Source organism: Gopherus flavomarginatus, chromosome 9, assembly GCF_025201925.1.
Source record: "Gopherus flavomarginatus isolate rGopFla2 chromosome 9, rGopFla2.mat.asm, whole genome shotgun sequence".
Taxonomy (NCBI): domain Eukaryota; kingdom Metazoa; phylum Chordata; order Testudines; family Testudinidae; genus Gopherus; species Gopherus flavomarginatus.
Window position 1 is genome coordinate 69,306,227 of NC_066625.1, and position 15,623 is coordinate 69,321,849.

The 15,623-nt window shown below is 44.1% G+C and overlaps 1 protein-coding gene across 4 annotated transcripts in view; it reads left to right on the forward strand.

Annotated features, from left to right (window-relative positions):
- The window catches only part of ATOSA (atos homolog A), a 64,017-nt gene that overhangs the window by 15,642 nt on the left and 32,752 nt on the right, over positions 1-15,623 (forward strand). For 2 of the 4 annotated variants that reach the window (XM_050966884.1, XM_050966885.1), the window contains exon 1: positions 7,969-8,132. The exons of 1 other annotated variant lie outside the window; for it this stretch is intronic. In XM_050966884.1, coding sequence (XP_050822841.1) covers positions 8,096-8,132 — 37 coding nt within the window. In that variant the 5' untranslated portion in view covers positions 7,969-8,095. Of the gene's footprint in view, positions 1-7,968; positions 8,133-15,623 lie in introns of those variants that run through there. One more of the 4 variants, XM_050966882.1, reaches the window with a different exon arrangement.

Consider the following 15,623-nt stretch of genomic DNA (forward strand, 5'->3'; position numbering starts at 1 on the left):
ACATCTCCAGTGGGAGCCGTCACCTCCCCAGCACCCCAATCCCTTGTCCCAGCCCGGAGCATCCTCCTGCAACCCAAACCCCTCATCCCTGGCCCAACCTCAGAGCCTGCACCCTCCGCTGGAGCCCTCACCCCCTCCTGCACCCTGGTCCAGCCTAGAGCCCTCTCCTGCACCCTGAAACCCTCATTCTGGCCCCATCCAGAGGCTGCCCCCCAGAGCCCATACCCCCCCGCACCCTCTACCCTAGCCCAGAACCCTCTTCTGCACCCCAAGCCTCTCATCCCTGGCCCCACCCCAGAGCCTGCTCCCCCAGGTGGAGCCCTTACCCTCCCACACCCCAACCCACTGCCCCAGCCCGGTGTAAGTGAGAGAGCGTGGGGGAGAGCGAGAGACAGAGGGAGGGGGTATGGAGCAATCAGGGGGCAGGGCCTCAGAAGGGGCAGGGCAGGGATGTTTGGTTTTCTATGATTAGAAAGTTGGCAACTCTAAGTAGCACTGCTGTAGTGCTTCAGTGTAAACACTACCTATGCTGATGGGAGGGGCTCGCCTGTTGGTGTAGGTAATCCATCTCCCTGAGATGTGGTAGCTATGTAGATGGAAAAATTCTTCTGTCGACCTACCACTGTCAACACAGGGACTTAGTTCAGCTTAACTACACTGCTTAGGGGTGTGGATTTTTCACATCCCTGACAGACGTAGTTGAACTGACCTAATTTTCTAGAGTGGACCAGGCCTAACTGGTTATGAAGTTGAAACAGCAGGAGTGGATTACAATGCTTAAGGAATTTGGAAGTGAAGAGCAGGAGGTTTTGTTTTAGGACAGGGATCAGCAACCTTTGGCAGGTGGCCCGTTACCCTGGTGGGCTGGGCCGGTTTGTTTACCTGCCGTGTCCGCAGGTTTGGCCAATCATGGCTCCCACTGGCCGCAGTTTGCCACTCCAAGCCAGTGGGGGTGCAGGAAGTGGCGGCTAACACATCCCTCGGCCCACAATGCTTTCTGCAGCTCTCATTGTCCTTAAACGGGGAACTGCGGCCAGTGGGAGCCGCAATTGGCCGAACCCGTGGGTGCGGCAGGTAAACAAACTGGCCCAGCCCACCAGGGGCTTACCCTGGTGGGCCGCGTGCCAAAGGTTGCCAATCCTTGTTTTAGGATAAGGCAGGCAGTTGTGTATTTAAAAGTAGAGGGCGAGGAGTTTGATGAAAGAAAGAATAGGGAAGAGGGAACTGAATTTCAGTCTAATATTAATCTAACACTTCAAGGTTAAACATTTCAGTTTCATTTTAATAGCCTTGTGTTGGTATTTGTCAATTATTGTTCCATAATGTTCAGGTTTTTTTTTCTTTTTTTTTTTTTTTTTTGGAAAATGCTTGTGCTGAGTGGTTAAAATTCACTAAGCTCAGCATGGCTGACTATTGTACTTCTTTTGTTTGGGTATGCTTTCAGGCATTAAGAACATAAGAATGGCTGTACTGGGTCAGACCAAAGGTCCATCTAGCCCAGTATCTGTCTACCGACAGTGGCCAATGCCAGGCGCCCCAAAGGGAGTGAAGCTAACAGGCAATGATCAAGTGATCTCTCTCCTGTCATCTATCTCCATCCTCTGATGAACAGAGGCTAGAAACACCATTCTTTATCCTTCCTGGCTAATAGCCATTTATGGACTTAGTCACCATGAATTTATCCATTTCCCTTTTAAACATTATTATAGTCCCAACCTTCACAACCTCCTCAGGTAAGGAGTTCCACAAGTTGACTGTGCGCTGTGTGAAGAAGAACTTCCTTTTATTTGTTTAAACCTGCTACCTGTTAATTTCATTTGGTGACCCCTAGTTCTTGTATTATGGGAATAAGTAAATAACTTTTCCTTATCCACTTTCTCCACATCACTCATGATTTTATATACCTCTATCATATCCCCCCTTAGTCTCCTCTTTTCCAAGCTGAAGAGGCCTAGCCTCTTTAATCTTTCCTTGTATGGGACCTTCTCCAAACCCCTAATCATTTTAGTTGCCCTTTTCTGAACCTTTTCTAGTGCTAGAATACCTTTTTTGAGGTGAGGAGACCACACCTGTACACAGTATTCGAGATGTGGGCGTATCATGGATTTATATAAGGGCAATAATATATTCTCAGTCTTATTCTCTATCCCCTTTTTAATGATTCCTAACATCCTGTTTGCTTTTTTGACCGCCTCTACGCACTGCGTGGACATCTTCAGAGAACTATCCACGATGACGCCAAGATCTTTTTCCTGACTCATTGTAGCTAAATTAGCCCCCATTATATTGTATGTATAGTTGGGGTTATCTTTTCCAATGCGCATTACTTTACGTTTATCCACATTACATTTCATTTGACATTTTGTTGCCCAATCACTTAGTTTTGAGTGATCTTCTTCAAGTTCTTCACAATCTGCTTTGGTCTTAACTATCTTGAGTAGTTTAGTATCATCTGCAAACTTTGCCACCTCACTGTTTACCCCTTTCTCCAGATCATTTATGAATAAATTGAATAGGATTGGTCCTAGGACTGACCCTTGGGGAACACCACTAGTTACCCCTTTCCATTTGAGACATGTCAGCAGCTGTGTTGTTATGAGATATATTTTGGATGCGCTGGAAGGCACAGTTAAAGTATGCTGCTTGATGTGCAATTGCAGACATGATGCACACAATGAGGCCTGGTCTACATTGACTACAAAGTTATGGCCAGTATTGTGGCAGCTAATTTTCTTTTTTCGTAGTTGTTTTGCAACACAGTAAAATTTAGTAACATAGCAAAGTTGCTATTGAGACTGCGTCTAGACTACCGCATGCATTATTGGGCTCTACAACATTAGAAATATCAAAACAAATTGGATTTGTGTGAAGAGCAACAGATGATTAAAGGGCTGAATAGAATAACCTGTGAGGAAAGATTAAAATCAAAATATTTATAGCATGGCCAGATAGCTACTAAGACAGCCATTTTTAAAGAATGTAAATACCAAGTAGGTCTAAGAATTAGAGTACGTAGTGCAAAGAGGTATGAGAATGAATAATGGGATGAAAATTTTCCTCACCCAGTGTGTGTGTTCTAATGGTGAGAACTATTAGACTGTAATTGTCTTCCACTTGAGTCATTTAAAAAACTGGACTAGACAAAGAACTAGAACATGTTTTAGGAAGTAAGTTTGCATTGGCTGGGATGTAGACTTTGGGATTTCTATACTGCAAAGAAAAACAAATCTCAGAGACTGGGTCAATTGACTTGGGTTCTCTCAGCCTGGGCTCCTGGGCTAAAAATAGCAGTGTAGACATTTGGGCTTGGGCTAGAGCCCAGGCTCTGAAACCCAGGGAGGGTCTCAGAACCTGGGTTCTAGTCCAAGCCCAAAAGTCTATGCTGCTTTTTTTTTTTAGCTCTACAGCCCAAAATCAGTGAGCCAGAGTCAGTTAATCTGGCCCTGACACTTGGTGCCCCAGGTTTTTCTTTGTGGCGTGGTTGTACCCTAGGTAATTTTTTCCAGTGTTTAACTACCCTTTCAGTTAGGAAGTTTTTCCTAATGTCTAAACTAAATTTCTCTTGCTGCGAAGCGAGCCCATTACCCTTTGTCCTGTCCTCAGTGGATAAGGAGAACAATTCATCACCCTGCTCTTTATAACAACCTTTTACCTACTTGAAAACTGTTTTCATGTCCCTCCTCAGTCTTCTTTTCTCTTCTCTAAACTAAACAAACCCAGTTTTTTCAGTCTTTCTTCATAGGTCATGTTTTTTAGACTTTGTAATCATTTTTGTTGTTCTTCTCATGGACAAATTGGAGAAAGTCCAATCTTTCCCAAATTGTGGTGCCCAGAACTGGACACAGTACTCCAGTTGAGGCATTATCAGTGCTGAGTAGAGTGGAAGAATTACTTCTCATGTCTTGCTCACAAAACTCCTGCTAAATCATCTCAGAATGATGTAAAAGCAGCAAAGAATCCTGTGGCACCTTATAGACTAACAGACGTTTTGGAGCATGAGCTTTCGTGGGTGAATACCCACTTCTTCAGATGCATGTGGTGGAAATATCCAGGGGCAGGTATATATATGCTAGCAAGCAAGCTAGAGATAACGAGGTTAGTTCAATCAGGGAGGATGAGGCCCTGTTCTAGTAGTTGAGGTGTGAAAACCAAGAGAGGAGAAACTGGTTCTGTAGTTGGCAAGCCATTCACAGTCTTTGTTCAATCCTGAGGTGATGGTGTCAAATTTGCAGATGAACTGAAGCTCAGCAGTTTCTCTTTGAAGTCTGGTCCTGAAGTTTTTTTGCTGCAGGATGGCCACCTTAAGGTCTGCTATAGTGTGGCCAGGGAGGTTGAAGTGCTGTCCTACAGGTTTTTGTATATTGCCATTCCTAATGTCTGATTTGTGTCCATTTATCTTTTTCCGTAGAGACTGTCCAGTTTGGCCAATGTACATAGCAGAGGGGCATTGCTGGCATATGATGGCGTATATTACATTGGTGGATGTGCAGGTGAATGAACCAGTGATGGTGTGGCTGATCTGGTTAGGTCCTGTGATGGTGTCGCTGGTGTAGATATGTGGGCAGAGTTGGCATCGAGGTTTGTTGCATGGATTGGTTCCTGAGCTAGAGTTATTATGGTGCGGTGTGCAGTTACTGGTGAGAATATGTTTCAGGTTGGCAGGTTGTCTGTGGGCAAGGACTGGCCTGCCACCCAAGGCCTGTGAAAGTGTGGGATCATTGTCCAGGATGGGTTGTAGATCCTTGATGATGCGTTGGAGGGGTTTTAGCTGGGGGCTGTATGTGATGGCCAGTGGAGTCCTGTTGGTTTCTTTCTTGGGTTTGTCTTGCAGTAGGAGGCTTCTGGGTACACGTCTGGCTCTGTTGATCTGTTTCCTTATTTCCTCGTGCAGGTATTGTAGTTTTGAGAATGCTTGGTGGAGATTTTGTAGGTGTTGGTCTCTGTCTGAGGGGTTAGAGCAGATGTGGTTGTACCTCAGTGCTTGGCTGTAGACAATGGATCGTGTGATGTGCCCGGGATGGAAGCTGGAGGCATGAAGGTAGGCATAGCGGTCGGTGGGTTTTTGATATAGGGTGGTGTTAATGTGACCATCACTTATTTGCACCGTGGTGTCAAGAAAGTGGACCTCCCGTGTAGATTGGTCCAGGCTGAGGTTGATGCTGGGGTGGAAGCTGTTGAAATCGTGGTGGAATTTTTCCAGAGTCTCCTTCCCATGGGTCCAGATGATGAAGATGTCATCCGATGGTCACATTAACACCACCCTATATCGAAAACCCACCGACCGCTATGCCTACCTTCATGCCTCCAGCTTCCATCCCGGGCACATCACACGATCCATTGTCTACAGCCAAGCACTGAGGTACAACCGCATCTGCTCTAACCCCTCAGACAGAGACCAACACCTACAAAATCTCCACCAACCATTCTCAAAACTACAATACCTGCACGAGGAAATAAGGAAACAGAGCCAGACGTGTACCCAGAAGCCTCCTACTGCAAGACAAACCCAAGAAAGAAACCAACAGGACTCCACTGGCCATCACATACAGCCCTCAGCTAAAACCCCTCCAACGCATCATCAAGGATCTACAACCCATCCTGGACAATGATCCCACACTTTCACAGGCCTTGGGTGGCAGGCCAGTCCTTGCCCACAGACAACCTGCCAACCTGAAACATATTCTCACCAGTAACTGCACACCGCACCATAATAACTCTAGCTCAGGAACCAATCCATGCAACAAACCTCGATGCCAACTCTGTCCACATATCTACACCAGCGACACCATCACAGGACCTAACCAGATCAGCCACACCATCACTGGTTCATTCACCTGCACATCCACCAATGTAATATATGCCATCATATGCCAGCAATGCCCCTCTGCTATGTACATCGGCCAAACTGGACAGTCTCTACGGAAAAAATAAATGGACACAAATCAGACATTAGGAATGGCAATATACAAAAACCTGTAGGAGAGCACTTCAACCTCCCTGGCCACACTATAGCAGACCTTAAGGTGGCCATCCTGCAGCAAAAAAACTTCAGGACCAGACTTCAAAGAGAAACTGCTGAGCTTCAGTTCATCTGCAAATTTGACACCATCACCTCAGGATTGAACAAAGACTGTGAATGGCTTGCCAACTACAGAACCAGTTTCTCCTCTCTTGGTTTTCACACCTCAACTACTAGAACAGGGCCTCATCCTCCCTGATTGAACTGACCTCGTTATCTCTAGCTTGCTTGCTAGCATATATATACCTGCCCCTGGATATTTCCACCACATGCATCTGAAGAAGTGGGTATTCACCCACGAAAGCTCATGCTCCAAAACGTCCGTTAGTCTATAAGGTGCCATAGGATTCTTTGCTGCTTTTACAGATCCAGACTAACACGGCTACCCCTCTGATACTCAGAATGATGTTCGTTCTTTTAGCAACAGTATTCTGTTGTTGACTCATATTTAGCTTGTGATCCACTATAAATGCCAGATTATTTTCTTCAGTACTCCTTCCTAGGCAGTAATTTCCCAGGTTGTATTTGTGCAGGTGATTATTCTTTCCTAAGTGTAGTACACTGCATTTATCCTTATTGAATTTCATCCTATTGATATCAGACTATTTCTTCAGTTTCTCAAGCTCATTTTGAATTCTAGTCCTGTTCTCCAGTGTGCTTACTGCCCCTCCCAGTTTGGTATCATCCGCACGCTTTATAAATGTACTTATCCAAATTATTTATAAAGACATTGAATAGAATTGGACCCAAGATCCCTGCGGGACATCACTCGATATGCCATTATAGCTAGACTGTGAACCATTGATAACTACTCTCTGAGTGTGGTTTTTCCAGTCAGTTGTGCACCCACCTTAAAGGAGGTTAGTCTAGGCTATATTTCCCTAGTTTGTTTATGAGAAGGTCATGTGAGCCAGTATCAAAAGCCGTACTAAAATTGAGATGTATCACATATACTGCTTCTCCCCTATCCGTAAGTCTTTTTAACCTATCAAAGAAGGATGTTAGGTTGGTTTGTTTTTGAAAAATCCATGTTGATGGTTACTTATCACCTTATTATCTTGTGCTTACAAATTGTTGATTATTTGCTCCATTTTTTTTTGGATTACTGAAGTTAAGCTGAGTGGTCTATAATTCCCTAGGCTGTCCTTATTCCTCTTTTATAGATAGGTGCTATATGTGCCATTTTCCAGTACTCTGGGATTGCTTCTGTCCTCCATCATCGCTAATGGCACAGAGATCTGTTGATATGTAAAAATTGGGTAACTTTTCCTACACACACTCTGAATACATAGTTAATTGGTATACATGGTAAAATGTCCATATATATACTTGGCTAAACCACAGGGGTTTTCTATGTAAGAATGTGTACATATTTTTCCCATTGCACAGCGTTTTGTAATTTTGCCTGTCTAGTATTCAGTTTACTGTGATCTAGTATGTGTCCTTATTGTCAATTGATACTCTTATTTGGTAGGGTTATTTTTAATTGTGAATTATTTCCTTGCACTAGGAGTTCCTCTGTGTAAATCTAATTGTGCACTAAGGATTCTTCTGTGTAAGTGTTTCTCTGTGTAAATGTAATACTGTGAAATCTTTATACAGTGTAACAAGTGAATTCCCTGACACTTCACCCTTCATACAATGCTGTAAGTAAATAATTAGGTCAGTTTATATATTTTTATTTTTAAAAGCACTTTAGTACCATTTTTAGTAGCTTCTAATACTTTGTACTGGTCTTTTGCTGTTCTTTCCTCTCTGCTTTCCCAAACACAGCTGAGTTCACAAGAGGAGAAAAGAAAACAAGATACTGCTGCCAAGCAGACAGGAAACTGTAGTAGACCTTATGAGCAGTAAAAGGTTTAAGCACGCCTTCCACCCAATCAGCTGTGAGTGTTGTTGCTATGTGCACTCTTACTCTGCCTTCTTTGTGAAAAAATGTCTTGCACGGAGAGGCTAAATATGCACCCAAAGCTGAACATTTTGTTTTAACCACTGCAGACATCTGGATCTCTCAGATACTGCCAGTGTAGCCCATTTGCAGCTAGGAGGCAACTTCCTTTACACAAGGATTCCAGTATGGTTTGCAGTGGAAACAAAGGGCTGCATAGAGAAGGTGTGTAAATTGAAGGAAGTAATTTTAAATGCTTAATTTTTTTCCAGTTTTGACTAAATGTTTATGAAGGTGGGTTCTCCTTTCAAATGGACATAGAATTTTTACACACTTGTGATTAACAGTGTCAGCTTGAAAATATTAAACTCACATGATTTACATTCAACATTTTTGTAGTTCTTTTTCTTCAAATCATACTAGAAATACAATTTTGATTATATTGTTGATCTGAACAAAAAAGGGGGTGAGGGCAGGCAGGATGCAAGAAAGGAAAGAGAGGCCTGTCAAACACCATGGTGCTCCTTTAATGCAATAAGGTTTTAAAGATAGTGAGATGGGGCTGAGGAGAGGGACTGGAATAAATAAATTCTTCCTATTATAGCACAAACTTGTTTCTCAATGATTTTAGACTTTTTTCAGAGACTCCATTGGTACTAAATTTGACAAGGTGACAAAAGTAAGCTTATTGAAAATTTTGCTTCCCAAGTTATGAGCTTGAGAATTAAATTTTGAACTTAAAAGTTTCAAAATATTGTTTTAAAAATATTAAATATATACTTTACTGAAGATGTGTTCTCCCTTTCACTTTGTACCTGGATCCAATGATACATCCATTTGAAGAAATGAAGGTGAGAGGGTTTTTTAAAAATTAATTTACCTTCTATATATCTGAGTAGCAGGAAGGGAAACTACTACTTGTGGCATTTTAAAGTGGACATCTGATATAATGCCATGTGTACTAATAGCCCTGGAATAGTTTTTATAGCCATATGTAGCTGCTCTGTTTGTTTTTTTTGTATTGGGAGTGAAAATACAAGACTTAACTGAATGTGTGTTTCTTTTGTGTCCTGTTTTTTTTTTTTTTTTTTTTAAATGTAGGTCAAGTTCCTTTAACAACACAGGGAAATTATTACAGTGCTTTCATTTGTGCTACTAGCTGAGTGCATCCCATTATTGTCACTCTGTTGTAATGATGTGCTTACTTTAGGCAAATAAAGTTTATGCAAATAAGTCTCCACTTGGGCAGCTAGAGAAGCAGACTGTAATATTTGATAAAGTAGTAGCTTGTCCTCATTGGCTGTTCAGCTATCGCTACGCTGTGTGTTTAAACTACTGTTTAATAATATAATTGATCTAGCTCAAGTGCCGAATACAGGATGTTGATGTCTTTCACTGTGTGTAGTAAAACCCAGTTGAAGGAAATTGTTGATGCCCATGACCCAACGGAGTTGGGGATGAAGGGATTGGGGTGTGAGAGTGGTTCAGGGCTGGGGCAGGGGATTGGTGTGCAGGAGGGGGTCATGACTCTGGGCTGGGGGTGCAGGCTCTGGGGTGGGGCTGGGTATGAGGGGTTTGGGGTGCAGGAAGGGGCTCTGAATTTGGCGGGGGCTCAGGGCTGGCACAGGGGATTGGTGTGTGGGGTTAGGGTGCGGACTTACCTCGACTGGCTCCCTGTCAGTGGCGCAGCAGGGGTGCTAAGGCAGTCTTCCTATCTGTTGTGGCACTACAGACTGCGCTGCGCCCCAGAAGCAGCCAGCAGCAGGTCGAGCTCCTAGGCGGAGGCGCGCAAGCATCACCCCGCCAATGGGAGTGCGGAGCTGGTGCTCAGGGCAGAGGCATTGTGTGGAGCACTGTGGGCCCCCCAGCCTAGGAGCTGAACATGCTGCTGGCCACAGCACAGTGTTTGAACAGATAGGGACCAGCCTGCCTTAGCTGGGCAGCACCGCCAGCAGCACTTTTAATGGTGCGGTCAGCGGTGCTGACCAGAGCCGTCGCGTCCCCGTGCCTCACATTCCGCGACCCAGTACTGAGTTGCGACCCACAGTTGGAAAACTCCCATAGTAAAAGATTCTGCAAAATATTGGCAATAGCATAAAGATTACGTAATTACATATATTCTTGTTCTGTATGTCGGACTTATTGATGTTGTAGAAAGGGCCAGAACTCTGATTTTAAGCAAGCTTTTTGAGTTAAATGTTTATCTACTGCTAAGGAATGAGGAGGAATAGTCCCACTGGTGTAATCTTGTGGCTTGTGTAAGGCTGTCTGTTGTGATTCACTGAGGAGTATTGTTCTAAGAAAGAGTATCAGAGAAAATTAGAGAAGCCTCAGTGAACTTTGCCATCCTTTTAATTTACCTGACTGATATCTGTATTTACAAATATTTACCGTAATAGTGTTTTGGGTATCTTGTGAATACTGCACAAATTTAATTGGTGTGTAGCCTAACAGAACCCTTTATAAAAAGAAACTGCCTGTTGTTAATATCCTTAACATTCTGTCTCTGACCATTTTTAAATTAAATCATATATGTGTATATAAAAATAAAATATAGATTAAATTGAGTGGGAATTTAGGGGAGGGGACATTGGTACAGAGAAAAACTCAAATGAGGTTTTACTGAAGTCAAAAACTCATCCATAAAGGGTGTCTGACAATGAAAAAGAGGACAGAAATAAAGTACTAGGGAACTAACTACAAGTGGAAGGTTAATACTTGGCTTAAAAATGTTATTGAGATGTAATAAAAATGAATTTAACCAAGGCAGGAGACAATGGCTACCCCTCAGGTAAGCAGAGCCAATTTAATTTAGTTTTTTCCCAATAATACATAAATCACCTTGTCATATAAGAATTAATATTATATTATTATATAAAACTACTCAAAATCATTCTGTAAGTGCACTGTATTTAAAAATGACACTTATTAACCTAATATCCACTGTTTTGCGCATATATAACAACTTAGGATAAGGAAAATATGGCAAAATAGAATCTTTAAAACCCATATTTGGTTTAAGCAGTAGAAATTTTTGATCCTCTGTAATTTTAGTCCTCTTGAATACTAAAAAAAAAATCCTGATGGGCTAATATCTCCTACAACGTCCTTTGGCCAGTGGTTTTCCCAAGATAGAGTAAACTACAAATATTTAAATAAAACTTACTGAAGCTGAATGTAACCTGAAGGTATTGTATACAGTGCAGTTAAACACCTGCAGCTAGCCTATGTCAGCTGACTTGGACTTGGGCTAAGGGGCTGTTTAACTGGGGTGTAGACATTCAGGCTGGAGCCTGGGCTCTGGGACCCTACCCTACTCCCCCACTTGCAGTATCTTAAAACCTGGGCTCCAGCCAAAGCACAAATGTCTACATCGCAGTTAAACATTCCCTTAGCCTGAGCTCTGCAGGCCCAAGTTAGGTGACATGGATCAACTGCGGGTGTTTAATTGTATTATAGACATAATCTGGGTGACTAGTGAGACGATTTTTTTTTTGGTGAAGTCTGTTCTGAGAAGACTGCTGTCCAGAAGGATGCCACAAGATCAGTTACAGACCGAAACAAGTTAGGAATAGGCTGTAACGCTAGAGAAGGTTTTAGGGGTGGGGTGATGATGAGGAGCCAGGATGAAGGGAAGTTGAAAGATGAAAGTAGAAAGTAAGATGAAATTCAGAAAGATGAAAGTAGCTCCCTTCTCTAAAAATGGGTATTGCAGCAAACAATGGGGTCCATGGTTTACCTAGCTAATTCTCTGTGACCTAGTTAATTATTAATTAATTAATAATCTGTACTCATTCCTCCTGATGACTTCAGTGCCTCTTGTTGCTAGTTCTTTTCTAACAGCTGACAGTGAAGGAGCTCTCTGTGCAACTGTTACTTCTGACCATGCCACGAAGGCTGCCTTGGTATAGCTCAAGGAATTTGAATCTCTTATCTCATACTTAACCTGAATACTATCTGTCTGCTAAGTGTTCTTTCTCTAATGCAGTGTTTCCCAAACTTGGGATACTGCTTGTGTAGGGAAAGCCCCTGTCGGGCCAGGCTGGTTTGTTTACTTGCCGCATCCGCAGGTCTGGCCGATCGAGTCTCCTACTGGCCGCGGTTCGTTGCTCCAGGCCAATGGGAGCTACAGGAAGTGGTGCGGGCCGAGGGACATACTGGCCGCCGCTTCCAGCAGCTCCCATTGTCCTGGAGCAGCAAACCACTGCCAGTGGGAGACTCGATCGGCCAGACCTGCGGTTGCGGCAGGTAAACAAACCGACCCGGCCCGCCAGGGGCTTTCCTTACACAAGCAGCATCCCAAGTTTGGGAACTCACTCACTCATGCCCGTCACCCCAATCGGGGTATGGGCCACCAACAACAGATCTCCAGAGTCCTCTATCCTGGGCCATTCGTTCCAACTGGTTCCAGGTATAGCCCATTTTTTTGCTATCGGCCTGAAGGTCACGTCGCCAGGTGTTTCTTGGACGGCCTCTTTTCCGCTTGCCTTGGGGGTTCCACTGCAGTGCCTATCTGGTGATGTTAGTTGGCTGCTTGCATAGTGTATGCCCTATCCAACCCCACCTTCTCCTTCTGATTCCTTCCTCTACTGGGAGTTGACAGGTCCTCTCCAAGAGGTGGATGTTACTGATGGTGTCTGGCCAGCGGATCTGGAGAAGCCTTCTGAGGCAGCTATTTATGAAGGTCTGGATCTTCCTGATAGTTGTTTTGGTTGTCCTCCAGGTTTCAGCTCCATACAATAGGACTGATTTCACATTGGAGTTGAACAGTCAAATTTTTATTGCCAAAGACAGCTCTCTAGAGCTCCAGATGTTCTTGAGCTGTAAGAAGGCTGCTCTTGCCTTACCAATCCTTACTTTGATGTCTGCGTCTGTGCCACCCTGCAGGTCGATGATGCTACCTAGGTAGGTGAAGGACTGCACTTCTTCCAGGGGGCTTCCATTCAGTGTGACTGGGTCATTGCTAGTGGAGTTAATCCAAAGGATCTTGGTCTTGTCCTTGTGAATGTTGAGGCCAACCTGTGATGACGTGGCTGCCACTATGTTGATCTTCTCTTGCATCTGCTGTTTACTGTGCGAAAGGAGTGCAAGGTCGTCAGCAAAGTCCAGGTCATCAAACTGGGTCCACAACGTCCACTGGATTACATTCCTAAGCTCGTAGGTGAATGTCTTCATAATCCAATCGATGACGAGGAGAAAGAGAAGTGGTTGACAACAAGCATCCTTGCCTGACTCCAGTTTGCACCTGGAAGCTGTTAGTAAGCTGCCCTCCATGGATCACTCTACAGTGTATACCGTCATATGAGTTCTTGATCAGGTTGACCACATTTGCTGGGATGCCATAGTGCCGAAGGAGCTTCCAAAGGGTCTCTCGATCCACGCTATCGAACGCTTTCTCATAGTCAACAAAATTGATGTACAACGAGAAGTTCCACTCTATAGACTGCTCGACTATGATGCGAAGCGTTGTTATCTGGTCTGTGCATGATCTGTTCTGCCGGAAACCTGCCTGTTCATCTCGTAGCTGTGGATCGACGGCATCCTTCATTCTCTCTAAGAGGACTCGGTTGAAGACCTTCCCTGGCACCGACAGGAGTGTGATTCCTCTATAATTGGCACAGTTGCTAAGGTCTCCTTTCTTGGGGATTTTGATGAGATATCCCTCTTTCCAGTCTACCGGAATCACTACTTCTTCCCATATCTTCTCAAAGAGGGGGTACAGCATTTCCACTGAAGCATCCAGGTCTGCTTTCAGGGCCTCTGCTGGGATGTCATCAGGTCCAGCCACCTTCCTATTCTTCATCATGGTGATGGCTTTTCTGATCTCGTCTCTGGTTGGTTTATTGCAATTAATTGGGAGGTCCTCGTTAGCTGAGTTGATATTTGGTGGTGCTGGTCTGTTCAGGAGTTCCTCAAAGTGCTCCGCCCATCTGTTGTTCTATTCCTGTTATAGACTTTCCCTGCTTGTCTTTAACGGGACGTTCTGGCTTGCTGAACTTTCCAGACAGTCGCTTGGTAGTATCATACAGCTGTTTCATATTACCGCTGATTCTGCCTGCTCTGCTTCTGCTGCCAGTTCATCCACATACTCTCTCTTGTCCTTCCTGATATTCCTCTTCACTGCTCTGTGGGCTTCAGCATACTCTTTTTGAGCGTTGGCCTTTGCTGCTCTAGTCCTGCTGTTGTTGACTGCTGCCTTCTTCTTCTTTCTATCTTCTATCTTGATCAAGGTCTCTGCTGTGATCCACTCTTTCTGCTGGTGTTTCTTAATTCCAAGCACTTCCTGGCATACTGACCTAAGTGTGTCTCTCACTTTCTGCCATCTGTTTAGTACACTGTCTTCCTCTTCCTCAGACCAATCCTGTAATACTGAAAACTTATTCTTCAGCCTCAGTCCAAAATCTTCCTTGGTCTTATGGTCCTTCAGAAGGCTGACATTGTACTTCACTCTACTGTCTGACGTGTCTATCCAGTTCTTTTTCAGCTTCAATCTGGCCACCAGTAAGTGATGGTCGGACGCCGCGTCTGCTCCTCTTCTAACTCTAACGTCCTGCAAGGATCTTCTAAACTTCTTGTTAATGCAGACATGATCGATCTGATTTTCTGTCATGCCTGCTGGTGATACCCAGGTACTCTTGTGGATCCGCTTGTGAGGAAAGATGCTACCTCCTATGACCAGGTTGTTAAGTGCACACAAATCCACAAATCTCTCTCCATTCTCACTCATCTCTCCCAGAGCATGGGTCCTCATGACTTGTTCGTATCCTGTGTTGTCAGGTCCAATTTTGGCATTAAAGTCTCCCATAAGGATGATGATGTCTTTTTCTGGGAGAATCTCTAATATTTTCTGGAGTCTGTTGTAAAAATAATCTTTATCCTCCTCTTCGCTGTCATTAGTTGGAACATAGCGCTGAACAACATTCATCTTAATCCTCTTCATTTTAGTTCTGAAGGATGCTGTGATGATCCTGGGACCATGTGCCTCCCAACCAATCAGTGCTCTCTGTGCCTGCTTGGACAACATGAAGCCTACTCCCTGTGTGCGGAGTGCGTCGCTCTCTTCATGTCCTGAATACAGCAACAGCTCTCCTGTCAACAGTCGTCTCTGCCCCGCTTGCGTCCATCTTGTCTCGCTAATGCCTAATAGGGTCAGGTTGTTGGTCCTCATCTCTGCTGCAACCTGCGCTGTCTTTCCTGACTCGTACATGGTCCTCACGTTCCATGTGCCTATGGTAATCCTCCCGGTTGCAAGAAGGGTAATCGACTTAGTGGCTTCCTCACAGCTTTTAACACCCAGCGTCATGCATCTTCGAATTGAAGACCCTTCTTTTTCCAGGGTAAAAGTCTCTGTTGTCTCTAGTGTTGGCGTTTCTGTAGCAGGTTGATTTTTTTTTTTTTTTTACGGGGTGGAGTTGCTAGCCCCACGCCCAACCCTCCTCCTTTATCTTGACTTGGGACAGGCAGATGGCCCCAAAGGACCTCTCTGGTGGAGTTAAGTTTGGGAAACACTGCTCTAATGAGTTGTCTATTGGAGAAAAAAAACTAACTTTATTTTGATGACAGAGACACTCTGAAGCACAAATGTCCTCTTTTCAAGAACTTCCTTTTAACAGTATTTAAAAGGTTTTTATAAACAATGCTGCTGCACTGTCATCTTGTTTCCCTCCCTCTATTTTTATCTTGCAAATATTTTGAGAGAAGGCAGCTCAGCAGCTT